General features: G+C 34.1%; 1 protein-coding gene across 9 annotated transcripts in view; it reads right to left on the bottom strand.

Annotated features, from left to right (window-relative positions):
• The window catches only part of TMEM135 (transmembrane protein 135), a 235,224-nt gene that overhangs the window by 126,302 nt on the left and 85,725 nt on the right, over positions 1 to 23,197 (bottom strand). For 8 of the 9 annotated variants that reach the window (XM_079105603.1, XM_079105605.1, XM_079105600.1 and 5 more), the window contains one exon: positions 20,200 to 20,265. The exons of the other annotated variant lie outside the window; for it this stretch is intronic. In XM_079105603.1, the coding sequence (XP_078961729.1) occupies positions 20,200 to 20,265 (66 nt within the window). The remainder of the gene's footprint in view (positions 1 to 20,199; positions 20,266 to 23,197) is intronic. 9 annotated transcript variants of the gene reach the window in all.

Here is a 23,197-nt window from a genome sequence, read left to right as displayed (position 1 = left end):
AAGATGCCAAAAATATGCAATGGAGAAAAGATAGCCTCTTCAACAAATGGTGCTGAGAGAACTGGAAATCCATATGCAACAGAATGAAATTAAACCCCTATCTCTCACCCTGCACAAAACTCAACTCAAAATGGATAAAGGACCTTGAAATCAGACCAGAGACCCTGCATCTTATAGAAGAAAAATTAGGTCCAAACCTTCAACTTGTTGGCTTAGGATCAGACTTCCTTAACAGGACTCCCATAGCCCAAGAAATAAAAGCAAGAATCAACAACTGGGATAGATTCAAACTAAAAAGCTTTCTCTCAGCAAAGGAAACTATCAGTAATGTGAAGAGAGAGCCTACAGAGTGGGAGAATATCTTTGCCAATCATACTTCAGATAGAGCGCTAATTTCCAGAATCTATAAAGAGCTCAAAAAACTCTACACCAAGAATACAAATAACCCAATCTACAAATAGGCTAAGGAAATGAACAGACACTTCACAGAAGAAGATGTACAAGCAATCAACAGATATATGAAAAAATGTTCAACATCTCTAGTAGTAAGAGAAATGCAAATGAAAACTACCCTAAGATTTCATTTCACCCCAATTAGAATGGCGATTATCAAAAACACAAGCAACAATAGGTGTTGGCGAGGATATGGAGAGAAAGGTACACTCATACATTGCTGGTGGGGTTGCAAATTAGTACAGCCACTCTGGAAAGCAGTATGGAGATTCCTCAGAAAGCTTGGAATGGAACCACCATTTGACCCAGCTATCCCACTCCTTGGCCTATACCCAAAGGACTTAAAATCAGCATACTACAGAGATACAGCCACATTAATGTTCATAGCTGCTCAATTTACAATAGCCAGATTGTAGAACCAACCTAGATGTCCTTCAATTGATGAATGGATAAATAAACTGTGGCGCGAATATATATATATATATATATAATGGAATATTACTCAGCCATAAAGAATGATAAAATTATGGCATTTGCAGGTAAATGGATGAAATTGGAGAATATCATGCTAAGTGAGATAAGCCAATCTCAAAAAACCAAAGGATCTCTGATACGCGGATGATGACACATAATGGGGGGGTGGGAGGGGTTAGTGTTATGGTTAGGGTTAGGTTTAGGGTGAGGGTTAGGGAGGGTGGAAGAATGGAAGAAGGAAGGACTGAATAGAGGGAAAAGAGGGGTGGGAGGAGTGAGGGGGAAGGGAAAAAAATAACAGAATGAATCAAACAAAATTACCCTATGTAAATTTATGATTACACAAATGGTATGCCTTTACTCCATGTACAAACAGAGAAACAACATGTATCCCATTTGTTTACAATAAAAAAATTTTTATAAAAAAAAGATACATATTATATAATTTTCAGAAAAAGCAAGTTAATAGATTAAAAAAAAATAGATCTGGATTTTATTCCTGATTCCTGCCACAGAGCTTCAAAAACCCTTGGAATTTCCTAAATTTTTATTATGCTAATGAGATGGCTCATGGTGATGGTGACTCAGGATAACAGCCACCATGTGGGAAGATCAAGCCCTTAAACTGGGAGTCTGATGCTAACTCTGGATAGTTAGTGTCCTTAACTATTTCACTCTGGATGGAGTGAAAATGGAACACTAATCAAAAAGGTTTGTATTTACTGAAGTTGGGAGTAGCCATAGATACTTTTTAGGGTAATAGATATATTCTAAAACTGTACTTGATAATGGTTGTACAACTCCATAAGTATACTAAAAATATCAGTGAGTTATATACTTTACATGAAGGAAAGTTATGGTAGTATCTCAATAAAGCTGTCTGAAGATCTAATCAATAAGTTTTTGAGATTGTAGAAGGTATTCAAAAAGTTATAATAATCAGATATTTCCTCATTCTATACTCTCACAATGAACAAATATTTATTAAATATTATATTCACTGAAAAACTGAATGGTTTCAATTGTCATGAAAATATTCTATTAAACATAGAGAAGAACTCTATCATAATTAGTACTGTTAAATGAGGTTACAAATATCACACATGTAGGATGAATTATGTTCACATTTATAACTTATGAAAAAGATCTTAAAAAGAAAGGGGGAGTGATGGTAAAGTGGTTTAACTTGGAGCAATCTAGGATTGAGACAATGCCCATATATCATGATTAGATTCAAGGACCTCAAAATCAATTATGATTCTTGTTTTAAATGTTTTTTGAACTGATGATCTTCCAATCCATTATTGTAAATAATAACAAAATCACTGTTATGTAGATTACATTAAAGCCAAATGAGCTTCCAATAATGGCCATGGGGACACCTAAAACAAGAAAGAAAAGAAAAGAAGAAAGAAAGAGAGAGAGATGGCAGAGGGAGGGAGGGAGGGAGGAATGGAGGGGGAGGGAAAGGGAAAGGGAAGGAAAATAAAAGAGTAAGGAAGGAAAGGGAGAGAATTATTATAAGTATGGGATCCTTTGTTTTATCCATTTTAGTTTTCCCTCTTGTTATTGTCCTTTAATTTTTTTCTCTTGCATTTACCAACCTAAAAAAAGAGGGATGCATGAAACCTATTCATTCTCATCACCTCCTCATTAACTTCCCACCCCATAATAATTTGACTTCAGTTCTAACCATTAGGCTGAAACCAATACAGCAAAAGTCACTAACTGAGATTTTTTTTCAAATAGCACTACTCTTCAAGCTACCTACGCAATCTTTCCTACAAGCTTCAGGCCTCTTCATTTCTAGGGTATGTGGAAATTTATACAATCTCCTGTTGGAAATTAGAGATATCTCTTTATTGTTAAATATAAATCTTTTCCTTTCTGATCTACCACATCCTTACTGAACCACCTTACACCATTGTTCAGTAGGTAAGCTTGCCATTAAAAGCAAGCTTACCTACTGAACATGAGTAAGAGTCAATTAAAAAAAATTTTTTTAAGCTGATGTACAAACAAAATAACAAAAATTGTATCGGATATACACATATGTATTAAGATAAATTTCTTTTATAATTCAAAGAGTTTGTTTTACGTGGTGCTGAACTCACACTAATGCTAAAGACAAAATTCTTCTTGTCTGCTTGTACAAAGAAACATTTTCTGTATATCCAAAGACTCAAATTTTTTTTAAAAAGTCTGTACTTTCTAGTGCATACAACCACATTTAGCTATATGACCAATGTACATAAGTCAAAATTTAGAGGAGGTGGTTGGAACTGGCCTAATCCATGTGGAAATGATTACTTTCCTGGCCTAAAGCTCTTATTAGGATCAAAACAAACTGATACTATCTTAAGAACCCTTCTAATTTTTGAAAAATAAAACCTAAGTGTTCCATAGTTGGGCAGATATTGTCCAGATATTCTTTGTTTTGTTTAAGGACAAAATCATGGGATATTTATTTTTGTATTTAAATCAAAAGCAGAGTTACCATTATGAAGCAAGTAAGGGTATTTCAAAAGATAGAGTCCAGCATGGTAGCTAGTCCACTTGAGGTTCGTTCAGGAGGCTGAGGCAGGAGGGCCAATGGAGCCATGGAAATCTAGGGCAGCCTGAGCAACATAGCAAAATCCCATATCGATTAAATTAATAAACAAAAAAGGTAATTAAGTACAGAAAGGCACAAAGTTGGTATAAACATGACCACCAAACTAAACATATGATCTGATAGTTTTAAAAATCTCAGTTTGGCTATGGGCCAAAAAAATTCTTAAATAAACTCTATTCATCAGGAGTATGAAAAAATGATAAAAAATTTAGAACCAATTTACTGGTAGAGATAAAATATTCCAGTGAGAATAAAATGCAAGTTCTAGAGTTCAATGTTTTATGATGTAATTCTAGAATGGATTATAATTGTTTTAAATGATTGTAAAAATTGTAAACTTTAAAGTACCTACACCAAAATATAATGCTGTTTTGATTCATAAAATTGAAGAACTGAATAAAATATCAACATGTAACTTAGACCAGACTGCTAACTCTGGCAGCTCAGTATCTATACTATATAGATTTTTACACTTAAAAGAAATACTATGTTTTGATCATGAACAAGATAGCAAGCAATTCTACAACCTTCTTGAAATCTCTTCTAATGTTTCATCATCCAGCAATAGCAAGCAGCTTCAATTAACTCAAAGTTGATGTTATGTGATCAAAACTCATTTTATCCCACTACATTATAGGGCTAGATTTGGTATTTCTTTGCATATATCTTGCTTGTTATAAATACTCAATAGACCTTTTAACATTTCTCACCCTTTCTCCCAAGATCCTTCTCTGGATATTATTCATTTTTCCCATATCCTTTGGTTTAAAAGTGTTATTTGAGCTCCTGCTTAAGAAGAAAAAACATTATAACATTTATAACCTAAATTCTAATAAATACTTACATAGTTTGTCGAAAAAGCAAACCACCATTCTAGAATGGTCAGATTTTTTTTTCTTTTTCCTTAGATATATGGGAGGAAGGTAATCAAGTTAAAAAAAGCATGCTTCAATGTCAATGGGCATGTCTAAGTAGCTTAATATTTTCTTCCTGTTAAGATACAATAAACAAACTGAAGGTCTGATTATAGAAGTATACTAAAGTATGAAGGTGAAGTTGTGAAAAGTTAATAACCTCGGAACACAGCTTAGTAAAGCCAAGAAGAGAACCACGATATACTCACATGCAGAGTGGTATTCTTTCTACACGAGATTGGCTACTATAGTTGAGAAGGAGATAGAATGTTAATTCTTGATTCTTCTCCTGCAAGCTTAAAACCCTAACAATTAATGTAGAAAATTCTCAAAAAATGTGATAAACACTACACTTTAATATTTTTTAAATTATCAATGGATCTTTTATTTATTTATATATTTACTTATTTATTTATATGTGGTGCTGAGGATTGGACCCAGGGCCTAACATATGCCAGGCAAGCGCTCTATCACTGAGCCACATCTCCAGCCTTGTCACTTTCTTAACGCACAAAATTCTCTGTTCAAAAAATAGTGATGAGTGCCCAAAATGAGAAAGTTGCTTTTTCTGATTAAATCTATTTTACCTGATACATAAAAATTATACATGCATATGCTGTGTAGTGTTTAAATCAGGTTAAACAGATCTATCTCCTGAAACATTTATCATTTCTTTACTGTGAAAACTTTCAAAATCCTTTCTTAAAGCTTTTTGAAATATATGGTACATTAATGTTATCTATAGTCTCCCCACTTTGCAACAGTGTCACAGAATTTCTTATTCCTATCTATAATTTAGTACCCTCTGATCAACCTTTCCCCAATCCCCACTCCTCTCCCCAGCCTCTAGTGAATACCATTCTACTCTCAATTTCTGTAAGATTAAATTTTTAAGATTCACATATAAGTGAGATCATGTAGTACTTGTCTTTCTATGCTGGCTTATTTCACATAATGATCTCCAGTTCTATTCATGTCACAAATGACAAGATCTCATTTTTTATGGCTATATAGTATTTCTTTCTGTATACATGCCACATTTTCTTTATCCATTAATTACTTGGTTGTTCCCATTTCTTGACTATTGTAAATAGTGTTGGGGTGAACATGGGAGTACAGATATCTCTATAATTTCATTTCCTTTAGATATCTACTTGAGAGTGGAAAATGCCAGATCGCATGGCAGTTCTCTCTTTTTTAATATGTTTTTGTATGCCAGAATTTTTTTAAAAATTTTTGCACTTTTGTTCATCAGGGATATTGGTCTGAAGTTTTCTTTCCTTGATGTGTCATTGTCTGGCTTTGGTATCAGGGTGACAATAGCCTCAGTGAATGAGTTTGGAAGGGTTCCCTCCTTTTCTATTTCATAGAATAACTTGAGACATATTGGTGTTAATTTTTCTTTGAAGGTCTTACAGAACTCAGTTGACTGTCTGGTCCTTGGATTTTCTTGGTTGGTAAGATTTTGATGGCATCATATATTTCATTGCTTGAAATTGATCTGTTTAAATTGTTTATGTCCTCCTAAGTTCAGTTTGGATAGATCATATGTCTCTAGAAATTTGTCAGTGTCTTCGAGATTTTCTATTTTATTGGAGTATAAATTTTCAAAATAGTTTCTAATTATCTTCTGTATTTCAGTATGTCCATCCTGATGTTGCCATTTTTTACCACACATTTTAGTAATTTGAGTTTTCTCTCTCTTTCTCTTCATTAGCATAGGTAGGTGTTTATTAATTTTTTTTTTCAAAGAAATAACTTTTCATTTTGTGGAAAACCACCCCTGCCTGAATCAAGTGGTTACCCTGTGTAAGCTCACTGCTGAAGTTCAAATACAGGTCCTGGAAGTGGGAATGACCAGCTAGACCCAAATAGCTTGCTTAACTCCATCACTTCTCCTGTTTTCCACAGAGGAAGCTCCTACCAGCCTCCTTTAAATCTGTACCACTATAAATAAACCAAGCCCAGGCTCCTTCCTTTGTTAGAGCCAGACCCTTATGGACGTCTCAATTCATCATACCCCTGCTTCAAAGATAATTCTGTCTTCTGTCATTATTCCTGACAAATAAATTTCATTAGCCTTTTATTTTGCAGCCCACCCATCCCTTCTACTGGATCCCTTTCCCTCACCCACATGGTACTTGTGGTAATATCATTTTGTGGTGATACCACTTTTTGAATTTTTCTTTTGTTTCAATTTCATCGATTTCAGCTTTTATTTTAATTATTTCCTGTTCTGCTTTTGGTGTTGATTTGTTCTTTTTCTAGGGCTTTGAAATGTAATGTTACGTCATTTATTTATTGACTTTGTCTTCTTTTAATGCAATGAATGTTCCTCTTAGAACTGCCTTCATAGTGTCCCAGAGATTTTTGATATGTTGTATTGGTGTTCTCATTCACCACTAAGTATCTTTTTTTCTTTTTCTTTTTTTTTTTTTTTTACGACTAAGCATCTTTATTTCCTTCCTTATTTCTTCTGCTATCCATTCCTCATTCAATAGCATGTTATTTATTCTCCAGTTGTTATAGTAGTTTCCATTTTTTATTTTATTATTTACTTTCTAATTTCATTCCATTGTGATCCGATAGAATGCAGGGTAGTATTTCTATGTTTTCTTTGGATTTGCTAAGAGTTGCTTTGTGGCATAGCATACAGTCTATTTTAGAGAAGGACCCATATGCTGCTGAGAAGAGAGCATACTCACTTGAAGGATAAAAAACTAAATATGTCTGTTAAGTCTAGATTGATTGTATTATTTAGTTCTACAGTTTCTTTGTTTACTTTTTGTTTGGAAGATCTACTCAGTGATGAGAGAGTGTTAAAGTAACCAACTATTATTGTGGTATACTTGATTTTTTAATTGAGAAGGGTTTGTCTGATGTACAAACATGTTCCATTGTTTGGGGCATAAATATTTACTATTGTTATGTCTTATTGATGTATGGTTCCCTTAGACTGTATGAAATGTCCTTCTAAAGAAGGATAAACCCTTCTGACTAACTTTGGCTTGAAATCCATTTTATCTGATATGAGGATGGAAACCCCTGCTTGTTTCCAGTCCATGTGAGTGATGTTTTTCCCTAACCTTTCACATTCAGTTTGTGGACATCTTTTCCTAAGAAGTGATTCTCTTTAAGACAGCATATTTTGGGGGCTTTTGTTTTAATCTAATCTGTCAGTCTATGTCTTTTGATTGATGAGTTTAGGCCATTAACATTCAGAGTTATTACTGACATATGATTTTTATTCCCAGTCAGTTGGTTTATTTTTGGTTTTTAACTCGAAATAGTTTCTCCTTCGATTTTTCCTTTAGTGTAGTTCCTCCCTTTGCTGGTTTTCATTGTTTTTATTTTTGCTTTTTTTTTTTCCATTTCCTCCTCATGGAATGTTTTGCTAAAAATGTTCTGCAGCACAGGCTTTCTTCTAGTTGTGCATTTTTTCTTACTTAAAAATCATAAATTTACATAGGGCAATGTTGTTTCATTCATTCTGTTAATTTTTCCCCTTTCTCCCCACCTCTCCCACCCGTCTTTTCCCTCTATACAGTCCTTCCATCCTCCATTCTTACCACCCTCCTAATCCCTAACCCTAAACCTAACGCTAACCCCTCCTACCCCCCATTATATGTCCTCATCCGCTTATCAGCGAGAGCATTTGTCCTTTAATTTTTTGAGATTGGCTTATCTCACTTAGCATGATATCCTCCAATTTCATACATTTGCCTGCAAATGCCATAATTTTATCATTCTCTATGGCACAGTAATGTTCCATTGTATATATATGCCACAGTTTCTTTGTCCATTCATCAACTGAAGGGCATCTAGGTTGGTTCCACAATCTGGCTATGGTGAATTGAGCAGCTATGAACATTGATGTGGCTGTATCTCTGTAGTATGCTGATTTTAAGTCCTTTGGGTATAGGCCAAGGAGTGGGATAGCTGGGTCAAATGGTGGTTCCATTCCAAGCTTTCTGAGGAATCTTCATACTGCTTTCCAGAGTGGCTGCACTAATTTGCAACCCCATCAGCAATGTATGAGTGTACCTTTCTCTCCATATCCTCGCCAACACATATTGTTGCTTGTGTTCTTGATAATCACCATTCTAATTGGGGTGAGATGAAATCTTAGGGTAGTTTTCATTTGCATTTCTCTTATTACTAGAGATGCTGAACATTTTTTCATACATCTGTTGATTGCTTGTACATCTTCTTCTGTGAAGTGTCTGTTCATTTCCTTAGCCCATTGTTGAATGGATTATTTGTATTCTTGGTGTAGAGTTTTTTGAGCTCTTTATAGATTTTGGAAATTAGCACTCTATCTGAAGTATGAGTGGCAAAGATATTCTCCCACTCTGTAGGCTCTCTCTTCACATTACTGATAGTTTCCTTTGCTGAGAGAAAGCTTTTTAGTTTGAATCTATCCCAGTTGTTGATTCTTGCTTTTATTTCTTGGGCTATGGGAGTCCTATTAACGAAGTCTGATCCTAAGCCAACAAGTTGAAGGTTTGGACCTAATTTTTCTTCTATAAGAAAAGGAAAATCAGACCAGGGTCTCTGGTCTGATGCCGAGGTCCTTGATCCATTTTGAGTTGAGTTTTGTGCAGGGTGAGAGACAGAGGTTTCATTTTATTCTGTTGCATATGGTTTTCCAGTTTTCCCAGCACCATTTGTTGAAGAGGCTATTTTTTTCCATTGCATATTTTTGGCACATTTGTCTAATATGAGAAAATTGTATTTATTTGGGTTTGTGTCCATGTCCTCTATTCTGTACCATTGATCTACCTGTCTATTTTGGTACCAATACCATGCCGTTTTTGTTACTATTGCTTTGTAATAGAGTTGAAGATCTGGTATTGTGATACCCCCTACTTCACTCTTTCTACTGAGAATTGCTTTAGCTCTTCTGGGTTTCTTATTCTTCCAGATAAATTTCATAATTGCTTGCTCTATTTCTGTAAGGTACATCATTGGGAATTTAATTGGAATTGCATTGAATCTGTATAGCACTTTTGGTAGTATGGTCATTTTGACAATATTAATTCTACCTATTCAAGAACATGGAAGATCTTTCCATCTTCTAAGGTTTTCTTTAATTTCTTTCTTCAGTGTTCTGTAGTTCTGATTGTAGAGGTCTCACCTCTTTTGTGAGATTGATTCCCAAGGATTTTATTTTTTCCGATGCTATTGTGAATGGGGTAGTTTTCCTAATTTCTCTTTCTGAAGATTCATCACTTCTGCATAGAAATGTGTTGGATTTATAAGCATTGATCTTGTAACCTGCTACTTTACTGAATTCACTTATAAGTTCTAAGAGTTTTCTGGTGGAATTTCCAAGTTCCTCTAAATGTATAATCATGTCATCAGAGAACAGGGTTAGTTTGAGTTCTTCTTTTCCAATTCGTATCCCTTTAATTTCTTTGGATTGTCTAATTGCTCTGGCTAGAGTCTCAAAAACGATGTTGAATAGAAGTGGTGAAAGAGGGCATCCCTAACTTGTTCCACTTTTTAGGGGGAATGCTTTAAGTTTTTCACCATTTAGAATGATATTCACCATGGGGCTTAGTGTAGATGGCCTTTACAATGTTAAGGAATGTTCCCACTACCCCGATTTTTTTCTACGGTTTTCAGCATGAAGGGATGCGGTATTTTATTGAATGCTTTTTCTGCATCTATTGAAATACTCATGTGATTCTTAACTTTTAGTCTGTTGATGTGGTGAATGACATTTATGGATTCCTGGATGTTGAAACAACTTTGCATCCCTGGGATAAAACCCACTTGATCGTGGTGCACTATCTTTTTAATATATTTTTGTATGCGATTTGCTAAAATTCTGTTGAGAATTTTTGTGTCAATGTTCATTAAAGATATTGGTCTGAAATTTTCTTTCCTCGATGTGTCTCTGTCTGGTTTAGGTATGAGGGTGATATTGGCTTCATAGAATGAGTTTGGGAGGGTTCCCTCCTCTTCTATTTTATGGAATACTTTGAGAAGTATTGGAATGAGCTCTTCTTTAAAGGATTTGTGGAACTCGGCTGAGAACCCATCTGGTCCCGGACTTTTCTTTGTTGGTAGGCTTTTGATGACCTCTTCTATTTCATTGCTTGAAACTGATTCATTTAAGTTGTATATGTCCTCCTCATTCAGTTTAGGTAATTCATATGTCTCTAGAAACTTGTTGATGTCTTCGAGGTTTTCTGTTTTGTTGGAGTATAGATTTTCAAAATAGCTTCTAATTATGTTTTGTATTTCACTCGTGTCTGTTGTGATATTTCCTTGTTCATTCCGAATTTTAGTAATTTGAGTTTTCTCCCTCTTTCTCTTTGATAGTGTGGCTAAAGGTTTATCAATTTTGTTTATTTTTTCAAAGAACCAACTATTTATTTTGTTAATTTTTCTGATTGTTTCTTTGGTTTCAATTTTGTTGATTTCAGCTCTGATTCTATTTCCTGTCTTCTACTACTTTTGGTGTTGGTCTGCTCTTCTTTTTCTAGAGCTTTGAGCTGTAGTGTTAAGTCATTTATTTATTTATTTCTACTTCTTGTGTTGAATGGGCCCCACGAAATAAATCTTCCTCTAAGTACTGCTTTCATAGTGTCCCAGAGGTTTTGATAGCTGTGTCTTTGTTCTCGTTTACTTCTAAGAAGATTTTTATTTCCCTCTTGATGTCTTCTGTTATCCATTCATCATATAATAGTGTATTATTTAATCTCCAAGTATTGGAGAAGTTTCTGTTTTTTATTCTGTCATTTATTTCTAATTTCAATCCATTATGATCTGATAGAGCACAGGTAGTATCTCTATCTTCTTGTATTTGCTAACAGTAGCTTTGTGGCATAAAACATGGTCTATTTTAGAGAAGGATCCATGTGCTGCTGAGAAGAAAGTGTATTCGTTCTTTGTTGGATGGTATATTCTATATAAGTCGGTTAAGTCTAAATTGTTGATTGTGTTATTGAGATCTATGGTTTCTTTATTCAATTTTTGTTTGGACGATTTTTCCAGCAGTGAGAGAGCTGTGTTAAAATCACCTAGTATTATTGTGTTGTGGTCTATTTGATTTCTGGAATTGAGAAGGATTTGTTTGACGTACATGGATGAGCCAATGTTCGGGGCATAGATATTTATGATTGTTATGTCTTGCTGATATATGCTTCCCTTAAGCAGTATGTAATGTCCTTCTTTATCCCTTCTGATTAGTTTTGGCTTGAAGTCCACATTATTTGAAATGAGGATGGATCCTCCAGCTTTTTTGCTGTGTCCGTGTGCATGGTATGTTTTTTCCCTCCCTTTCACCTTTAGTCTCTGGGTAATTCTTTCTATGAGATGAGTCTCTTTCAGGCAACATATTGTTGGATTTTTCTTTTTAATCCAATCTGCCAGTCTGTGTCTTTTGATTGATGAGTTCAGGCCATTAACATTCAGGGTTGTTATTGTGGTATGATTTGTATTCCCAGTCATTTGACTCATTTTTGTTTTTTTGACATGATTTGGTTTCTCCTTTATTTGGCTATTCCTTTAGGCTAGTTCCTCCTGTTGCTGATTTGCATCGTTGTTTTTCATCTCTTCCTCACGGAATATTTTGCTGAGAATGTTCTGTAATGCCGGCTTTGTTTTTATAAATTCCTTTAGCTTTTGTTTATCATGGAAGGATGTTATTTATCCTCAAATCTGAAAGTAAGTTTTGCTGGTTATAAGATTCTTGGTTGGCATCCGTTTTCTTTCAGGGCTTGGTAAATGTTGTCCAGGCCCTTCTAGCTTTTAGGGTCTGAATTGAAAAATCTGCTGATATCCTTATTGGTTTCCCCCTGAATGTAATTTGATTCTTTTGTCTCGCGGCCTTTAAAATTCTGTCTTTATTTTTTATGTTAGGTATTTTCATAACAATGTGCCTTGGTGTGGGTCTGTTGTAATTTTGTATACTTGCGAGTCCTATAAGCCTCTTGTACTTGCTTTTCCATTTCATTCTTCAGATTTGGGAAATTTTCTGATATTATTTCATTGAATAGATTGTTCATTCTTTTGGTTTGTTTCTCTGTGCCTTCCTCAATCCCAAGAATTCTTAAATTTGGCCTTTTCATGATATCCCATAATTCTTGTAGATTCTGTTCATGATTTCTTACCATCTTCTCTGTTTGGTCAACTTTGGTGTCAAGATTAAATATTTTGTCTTCAATATCTGAGGTTCTGTCTTCTAGGTGTTGTATCCTATTGGTTATGCTTTCTATGGAGTTTTTAACTTGGTTTATTGTTTCCTTCATTTCAAGGATTTGTTTGCTTTTTTTTTTTTTTTCAGTTTCTCTAACTCTTTATTGAAATGATCTCTTGCTTCCCGTATTTGCTCTTTTAACTGTTCATTGGTGAGATCGTTTAATGCCTGCATTTGCTCTTTCATCTCCTACTTCAATGCCTGCATTTGCTCTTTCATCTCCTTGTTTGCTTTCTGATTGTTTTAATTATGTACATTCTGAACTCCCTTTCTGACATATCTTCTGCTATGCTGTCATTGAGTTTTATTGATATAGTATCTAGGTTTGTTTGGGACATTTTCTTCCCTTGTTTTCTCATATTGGTCAGATGTCAGTGGGACTCTGAGATATTGCAGATTTCCTCTATTTGCTTATAGTGTCCCTGTCGATTTCCAGTGTATCACTTCCCAGCCTTCAGTAGCCTGAAGTCTTGGAGTAACTTGATAATGCAGTACTTCCGAAGAAAGCTGTCCCTAGACCGCTACTGGTTCCAGGGCTTGGAACTGGTTCTGTGTGGAAAGGCTGTCACTGGGGGGCCTGCTCCAAGAAGCTGGCCATGTGGGAGGAGCCCACCGCCAGAGTGTTCAGGGCTGCCTGGGGGAGACTCTAGCTGCCCTGCCCTACTCTAATAAGCCGCCCGAATCCGGGCCTACTGCCCGGGCCAAGCTTCACCAGGTGGGGGAGACTCACCCCATGGTTCTATTTTAGTCCAAGTCTCTCTATGCCTCCCCTTCTTGAATCCTGGGTTCTGGAGCGACTGGAGATGCAGTCACCCTCTAGTCCGCCATCTTGGAATGCCCCTAGTTGTGAATTCTTTTAACTTGTTTATCATGGAAGATTTTTAATTCATCTTCAAATCTGAAGCTTAGTTTTGCTGGATATAAAATTCTTGGTTGGCATTCATTTTCTTTCAGAGCTTGATATATATTATTCCAGGACTTCCTAGTCTGAGTGTCTGGTTTGAGAAATCAGCTGAAATCTGAATTGGTTTCCCCCTATATATAATTTGATATTTTTATCTCATTCATAGCCTTTAAAATTCTATCCTTATTCTGTATGTTAGTCATTCTCATTATAATGTGCCTTGGTGTGGGTGTTTTGTCATTTTGTACATTTGGGGTCCTGCAAGCCTCTTGTAGTTGATTTTTAATTTCACTCTTTAGATTTGGGAAATTTTCTGATATTACGTCATTGAAAAGATTGGGCATTCCTTTGGTTTGTATCTCTGCTCCTTCATCTATCTCGATGAATCTTAAATTTTCATGTTATCCCATAATTATTGGAAGCTCTGTTCATGGTTTCTTACCATCTTCTCTGTAAGGTTGACTTTATTTTCAAGATATATATTTTGTCTTCATTGCCTACAGTCTGTCTTCCAAGTGGTAGAGTCTGTTGGTGATACTTTCCATTGAATTTTTAATTTGGTTTACTGTTTCCTTCAAGAATTTCTGCTTGATCCCTTTTTTATAATCTCTGCCTCTTTACTGAAATGATCTTTCACTTCTTGTATTTTCTAATACTATCCTTTAGTTTGAAGATCAGTATAACTATATACTGTCTAAACTCTTTCTCTGACATTTCTTCTATTGTGTTGTCTACAGATTCTGTGTTGGAACATCTTGGTTTGTTTGAAGCACTTTGTTACATTGTTTTTTCATGTTGTTTGTGTGTCTTCCCATATGGTGGTAAAGATCTGAGGCAGTACAGTTTCTACCCTGTATTCTTATAGTGTCCCTGAAGACTTCCAATACCTCACCTTTAACGGGGAGATCTATATTAACAGCAAACAACTAATAAGCCTTAAACCCAATGCAAACAATATAAGCCTTAAACCAAACAGCTCCTATTAAGACATCTACAGTTTTATCACAACAAACAGAAATGATGTGTTCAATTACTGTCTATAATATAAACAGTAAGTTTGCTGAGTTGGTTTACCATTTCAAAAGATGGACAAAGAGGGAACAGAAGTAGTGTAGGATATGACATTTATGAGGGAAAAGGAGAGAAGTTACAGGTAAAAAGTTATAGTAAGAGAAAAGAAAAAATTAATAGAGGTTGGCTGTTAGTATTAGAGAAGTGAGAAAGAGAATCCAGGGAGCTAGTTAAGTGAGGGAAAATACATATACAGATTTTTTTGAAAAATTAAAAATATAAGAATATACAACAAAACTGCAATATACTATGCAGGCATCCCAGTCCTCAATAAATTGATGCATAAAAAATATTTGGTTTCAAAGACGATAAGAGATGTGAGAGAGAGGGCAAAAAAATTTAAAAATATATAAAAGGAAAGTCTCAAAGGAAATGTGAATAATTGCTTCCGTTGGCTTTTGAGAATTTTCTCAGCTTCTCTTCTCTGCTGATAGGTAGGGTTGTCTGGAGTTTGATGGTAGCTCCAGTCCAGTGGGTGCTGGACCAGTTGGCTATATAAGCTGATAGCAAGATGCCCTCACATCCTCTTACAGTCTTCCTACCCATTGTAGCTGGTCTTTTCCATCCCCATGCATTCAGGACTCACTGAGCTGGAGAGATCCTGGTTCTCTCCAGTTTCACCAACCTGTGCTTCACGGGCGGAACTCCCCCATTCTCCAGTTTTCCACAGGCTTGCCAGATCCAGAGTGATCCATGAAGACCCAGCTGCAATCTGATGGATCTGGGCTTCAGATTCCCTAGATTCTGCCTTGCTGCAGTCACAAGATCTCAATGCCATTTCAACTTGCAGAGAGACCACCAGGCATGCATTCACACAAAGGCATAACCCTGCAAAGAAGCAGCCAGAAGGCAGCTAGCACACCCAGCAGGAAGACCTCAGGTACACCCAGACCTGCAGGTACCCCAACAATAGATCTGTAGACCCTGGCCAGTGTCCCCAGACTGAGGCATCTGTGCCCCAAGATGGTGGCAGTAGTGGCAGAAAACCCACAGGCCCATTGGCCCTGGACTCCCAGACCCTGGCCAGTGTCCCACAATGGTAGTGTCTACATGTAACCAAATGTGTGGGTACCCTACAATGGATTTCCAGGCAACAGTGGGCAGCGGGCAATCCAGGACAATGGCAGTTGGTGTACAGGTGACAGGGGACAATCAACAGGTGAACACCAGGCAGAAGGCAGCAGCAGGCAAAAGGTAAGCAAGGGGATTAGTCCCATTCTTGTACCTGTGAATACCCAATTATTCCAGCGCCATTTATTAATAAAACTGTCCGTTCTTGAATGCATGTTCTTTAGTATCTTTGTCAAAAATCAGTTGACTAGAGATTTGTGAGTTATCCTCTAGGTTCTTTATTCTGTCCCACTGGTCTATGTGTCATTTTTATGCCAATATCATGCTGTTTTGATTATTACAGCTTTATAGTATATCTTGTAGTATATTTGTGTAATGACTCCTGCTTTGTTCTTTTTGTTCAAGATGGCTTGGCTATTCACGGTTTTTTGATTCCATCCAAACTTCAGGATTCCATCTTCTAGTTCTGTGAAGAATGTCACTTGTATTTTGATTGGGGTTGCTTTGGGTAACATGGACATTTTAAGAATAGTGATTTTTGTAAACCATGAACATAAGATGTTTCTATTTTTACATGGGACCTCTTCAGTTTCTTCCATCAAAATGGAAAACACACACCTCTAATCCTTGCGGCTTGAGAGATAGACAGGAGGATCAGGTGTTCAAAGTCAGCCTCAGCAACAGTAAGGCACTAAGCAACTCAATAAGACTCAATAAGACTCTGTCTCTAAATAAAATACAAAAAGGATGGGGTGTGGCTCAGTGGTTGAGTACCCCTGAGTTCAATCTTCGGTAACTCCTCTCAAAAAAAAATTTTATAGGCAGAGTTGCTTTGATGTATAAATAATTATAATGTGCCTAGAGTATATATAATAGGCCCTTGACAAATGTTACTTACCTTCATTGCTCTGATGTATAAATGAGCTAAATAATTATAATGTGCCTAGAGTATATATAATAAGACCTCAACAAATGTTTCTTACCGTCAACATAGTACCCTCCTCCCATTTTCCTTTTTAACTCTATAAGAAGAATAGTTACTTGTCCCCACTGCCCCTCCATAACCCTAACTATGCCCCTTTGTGTATTGCTTCTACTACTTCTCAATGCCTCTCTACCTCTTCTTCAATAACATCCATTGTTCAAGGCACAGTTCAGGAGGTACCTTCTTTAACAAATCTTCTGAACTAACAGTTATACTTAAAGAACTTGTTCCTTCCTTAATATTTAAATTACTTGCAGTTTTAGAGCATGTAATTACTTATACCTTCTTTTAAAGCCTTGTAAGTACAATTACTTCTTAATTGCTTTGAATGCTTTTATTTTCTTCCCTAACAAGAAAGTAAGCTGTTAATGAACTAGACTATAAATTCCCCAAGATCAGGGATATTGGTCAGTTTTGTTTATTAACAGATGACAGGTACCTAAAACAATGCCAGGAATGTAGAAATGCTCAAAATGAACTTTCTGCATGAAGTTATTTCTCCTTCCATTCATGAATTGCTCCACAATTCCTAATATAATCCCAAATATACATATATGAAAACTAAATGTGTTTGAGTAAATGAAAATTGATATGCCTGAAATTTTAAAAATTCAAAAAATTAATAGAACCAAAAGAGATTAATCTACTCAATTTCTATGGAATGGTGCTTAACTTGTTCAAGATAAGAGTGGTCTTAGAACTTGCAAAGAATCATTGTTAATTACAAATCTTAGGGGTGTTAACTATAATTCTTCAGTAGTCACACTAATGACAATTATATAGGAATAGCAACACAAAAAGGGACATATTTGGAGTTATAGAGGGGCACTGAGGATAAGTAACTTTTCTTATCATAAGAGTTATAAAGGAAAGTAGAAGGAGGGTGTTACATTGAAAGTAAGCAACATTTGTTGAGGGTCTATAATATATATTCTAGGTATATTACAGAACTACTTAGAAAACTCTTAAATAAGAGAATTATGTTTGGGGAGATTATATTGTAGAATAAATGGGTTTTTGAGACTAGGATATGAATCCTAGCTCTCCCATTTCTTACCTGGTTAACCATAAGCAAAATGTGTACCTTATAAGATGATCATTATTATGATACAGATTTTAAAAGATAATGTATCACTCCTTCACTCAAAACCTTAAAACCTCCTATAATGAACTATAACTTGTATGGTAAGTTTCAAAGTCCTTCAAAAACATCTTTTTATTTTCAGAGACAAGGAAGTGTTTTCTAGTCTCAAAATTCTTAAACATCTACTCAAAAATGTTCAATATGTAGACAAAAAGCAAGGTTAAAGACAGAACACAGAGGATACACATGCAAAGCTCTTGATAATCCTTCATTCAGATAACAAATTTACCCAGACTAATATTTTTGTAATCTGAATATACCAATCTTTATCCCCCCTACCTGTCATTATGAGATTACCTTAACAAATAATTTTACAATACTGGGCAAGCACAGTAATAGCCCAAAGATATATAAACTCATTATACTACTCTCCTCCCTTAGCATATCAGGAATTTTCCAATATGATATGGTGATTTCTGCTTCAGTTTTAAATAACATATTAAATTATTAATCTTTTGGTTTATTCCCTACTCTCATATGAATTCTCTACTATTTACTTGATAATTAAACAGTTTAAATTCAGAATATTCTAACTGGAATTGGGATGCTATTTTCAGACTCAACCTAAACTGAATATGTTCACATTCTCCCACATTCTTTGCTCACAATACAGATATTGATGGAATTGTTTCCCCCATCAGAGGATATACTCCTATAAAGGCAGAAATCATAACATCTATTTCCATAGAACTGAGCCCACCAGTCCCAAAACCTTGTCTGTTGTATATGTGTATTCAATGATATTTTTGTTCTATTTTGTCTTAATTTTCTACTTCCCAAAGTCATATTATTAAATGAAAACTAATTAGTGGCCTATCCTAGTCACTATACATTTTAAACTATATTATTTTATCAACCCTAAAATATCATAGACTTAATAGAAATCTCCCAATTTACAAGGTATTATATGTGAAAAATAGCAGAGAGTAATGATGACATATTCCATTTTAAGAGCTCTTAAAATGTAAGGAAAAATGTGTACCTTATTCATTTTAGAAACCAAAGGTGAGAGAGTACTTAACCGCTTTTCACAACATCAATCCCTACATACCAAATCAGTCACATGGAGCAACACCCAATAACTGGAAGAAATGGATCATAAACCAACTACATTAACTATTTCGTCTCCATTCATTAAAATAAAGACATATCCAACATGTACTGATATGCTCATATGATTACTTATAAAACAATATATATTGAATCCCCAACATTCCTAAACAGATGATGAAGATCAAAAGTTCATTGACCTTCATGAGTTATCAAATAGCAATTAATAAAATCAGAAACTCATTACCAGACCTTATAGCCAAATATGTCAGACCTTATTGCTAGGAAATTTTCTTTCCTTGAAATAGTATCACACACTTCTCTTTGTTAAGAATATGAAGGGAACAATTAAGTCTTTCTTAATATATATGACAAAATATATTTAAAAATTATAACAAAGTCATTTGCCAATACAAAAATAAATATTTAAGGGCATATTACTTTTCATATGATGGCACATTTGTGCCTAATGAGAAAATATGTTGACCAAATTTGAAATCCTATTATACAATTCTTCTTAACCCCTTAGATAGTCACTCACTTTCACTATTAGGTATTTAGATTATTGAATGATAAATATTACATTATTACAAAGAACTTAATTCAAAAACAGAAAGCACTAAATTTTATCCTTAAGTATCCACTAGCAGAATAAAAAAAAAAAAAGGAACATTACAACATAATATAATAATATTCAACTTCAACCTAAATATGTCTTAGGGAAGGAGCAAAAAAGGAAAAGAATGATAATCAAGCTGGTAATAATTTTGGAATAGAAATTTAATTCAGGTGGTAGGAAATGTTTTTAAAGAATTAACAGTAGCATTTAAAAAAGTCACATCATAGAATTTACAGCTTAACTGAGCCTCAATAAAAAGGAGCAGACAAAATGCTCTCTTACCCTTCTTCTATCAGCCTATGATAAATGTCAACATTTCAAATCATTTTATCCTAAGAAATAAGTATCAGTTCTGTATAACATAAACTAGAAGGAATAACAAAGCATGGGAATATTTTCATTAAAAATAAATATTTGCAGATGTTATTACTAGAAAATGTCATTTTCTTTAAAAAAAAAAATGATTAGTAATCAAAGATTAAGAGATTCAGCAGTTTATTTTCAACCTAAGATTTAGTTCCGATAAATTGTGAACTAAAATAGATTCATGTATCAGGTACTTTCAATATTATACATCAAGTATTTCTCTATTTGTTACACAAAGCATCATATAATTCACCACATTTTATATTTTGAAAATTTTAAACCTGAATTAACAACTAATAATTATATATCAAAATTCTCATCTTACTTCTCCATTTCTTAATGTTGTGATAGTTCCTCTTGCCACACCCATTCTAAATAGTGTTTCTGTAGCCTGTGAATGGAAAAATAAAAAAAGTTAAAGTATATAATCTGTACACAACTGTATACGCACCCCAAAAAGGAAAAAGTAATCCAATATTATTACATATTCAACAACTTCTACTGACACATCAATAAGGTAAGAGTTACACATTCTAAATTATTCCCCGGAAATACCATGTCCATGATCTTTTAATGTTATCAAGAACTAAAACTACACTATTTCAAAATGTTATTTTGACAGGCCTAGCGATTATTTTTAAAAAACATTATTTTGATATGTTGGCATTCCTCCAGATCTAAAGCTTCAAATTAGACAATTAGTTCACTGTGACAAGTTTAACCTTAGTTTGAAAAAACTAAATTAAAATTTAATATTTGAATTCAATTCAGAAATTATTATTTATAGTGAATTTTGGTGTCCATTTGAATTCAGTTCAAACCACTTGTCAGATATTAAAATACGGAATAAAGATGAGTAATTTAGTAATGGTGTATATTAAATAACCTCACAAAACAGTTCTGTAAGTTAATAAAGAGCAATCAGAAAAGGAAATTAAGAAAATAATTCCATTTACAATAGCATTAAAATAAACTTAAGAAAAATCTTAAACATGGAGGTAAAAAGATAACTTGTCCACTGAAAACAACAAAACATTGCTGAACAAAATTAAACATACAAAGAATGGAAAGATATTCTGTACTTCGGATTTGGAAGACTTCTTATCAAGATGTCAACACTGCCCACAATGATCAAGATGCATGCACAAAATTAACTATTTTAAGATCTTTTCTGCCTGGCTTCTTTTACTAAAATAATGTTTTTCATACTTATATGTTACTTTTTGTATAAAGTAACTCTTCCTTCTTACTGATACAGGAGTTCCTGGCATTGACATTCTGTAATTTGTTTATCCATTCACCTGTTAAGACATTTCGTTTGTTTCCAGTTTTTGTCTATTGTAAGGAAGTTTTCTGCAAACATCCTCAAAAAAATTCAATGCAATCCCTATCAAAATCTCAATGATTTTTTTTGCAGAAAAATAAAGTCTATCCTCAAATTCATATAAGCATATTATAACTAAGGGCAAAAATGTAAAAAAAGTTATGCCATGGCTCAGCTATGAACCATAACCACATTATTTGAATACTATTATTTTATCACTTATTATTTATTATGTATTACCAAATTGTGAACATCCCATCTTCTACAGAACAGTTTCAACAATGTGTAAAACTGAATCAAAAACAGCAGTACATACAAGTTAATTTAATATCAGTAAGTAAATAATAGCAAAGAAATAAGTTAAAGGCTGTAGGTAGCTGCCTCTGCATTGTAGAATTAAGGCACTAGAAGAGGCAGAAAAGAAAACTTGTTTTTCTAAAACTTTAGTGGCTTACTATTTGATTATTGGATTCATGTGTAAACCTGTGACTAATATTTAAAAAAAAAAAAAGAAATGATCAACTGTGTCCAATTTTGTAATGATGTCAAATACTCCAATACTCGAATTTTAATAAAGCAGTGCACATGAGAATGAGAAGATAAAAAAATCAGTCATAAACTCCTCTGAAAAGTTTTACTAAAGCATGTAAAACTAGATGTTGGATTTTTACTAAAGCATGGGTATGGAATGAAATCGAGTGTCTACTTCCTTCTAGAAATAGAATCAGAGTTGAGAGAAAATTGGTAACAGGATACTTTTAGGATTAAAGATATATAAACAAGCTTTTAATGACCGAATAGTGGTCAGTAAGGTAAGAAAAGTTATAGATTTGTGAAGGGGAATAAATACTAAATCAAAATGTTTCCTAAAGAAGATAGCATCAAGAGTACCCATAGTAATCTATCAACTATACTAGAAGAAAGAAGGTACAAACATACCTAAACTGTCTCCTTCCTCCTCCAGCAAGTCCCTCTTCCCAGCTCTTCTACCCTTCCCATCCCTTTCCCTCTCCAATTAGGAAACAAACTAATCTTCTGAAAATAATAGAAATACTGACTTAAGGACAAGGGGAGAGTATATAACATATGCAAAAGAAAATTTTAAGGAAATGTATCATAGGACTGCAAAGCAGTACTTAAAATTGAAAAACATGAATTTTTGTTGGTACAAATCTACATAGTTAATTAGAAAGCTAGAGGGATTCCATTTGGAAATTGTCAAGGGAAAGTAAGCAAGACAATAGAGGATATGGATGAAAAGGTAAATCCTCTTACTTCAACTTCACTGACTAGACACACTATGTAATTTATAACATAAAAGAACATTTTTTCTGACATTTTTTTAAATGAGTGATTACAATCTTTAGAACATCCTTACACAAAATCTCACATATAGGTGGAGTAGGAATGGGTACATTAGTATCTATATGCTAGGTTAGAAAATAAGAGCAACTTTTAGGGCAAACTGTTAAAGTTTGTGAAGACTTTACAATATAAATACAACTCCAATACATAACATACTGAGAGATCACATATCTAAACATAAAACAAATTATTAATAAATAAATTTCTATGATAGATTTTTACTAAGACAAGTAAACCTAGATGTTGAAAGAAATACTTAAGGAAATTTTTATGAAAGGCATAAGTATTTCACCAATGATGTATTTGCATTTATTCCAGCCTTAATGATATGTATATTAAATCATATCTTACATCTTTCTGTTTCTTTTTAAACCCTACTTAAATTTAGTAATATGATTTTTAACAATACTCATCTAACTCAGGCCAGTTACTGTATATATTTAAGGAGGAAAAGGGGAAAGATAGACACAGCAAGGACTTAGAATAAAATATGCAACAATTTCTCAAAACCAGATCAAATTATTTTCTTTTTTATGTCTCAAAAACCAGAGGCAATTTGAAAATCAAATTCTTTTTCCATACCTTCTCCAGCAGAATAATAAAAGCTTTTGTTTCCAACTAAATTAATTTATTT

This window comes from Sciurus vulgaris (assembly GCF_902686455.1).
Source record: "Sciurus vulgaris genome assembly, chromosome: 11".
NCBI lineage: Eukaryota > Metazoa > Chordata > Mammalia > Rodentia > Sciuridae > Sciurus > Sciurus vulgaris.
This window is presented reverse-complemented; position numbering and strand designations above follow the sequence as displayed.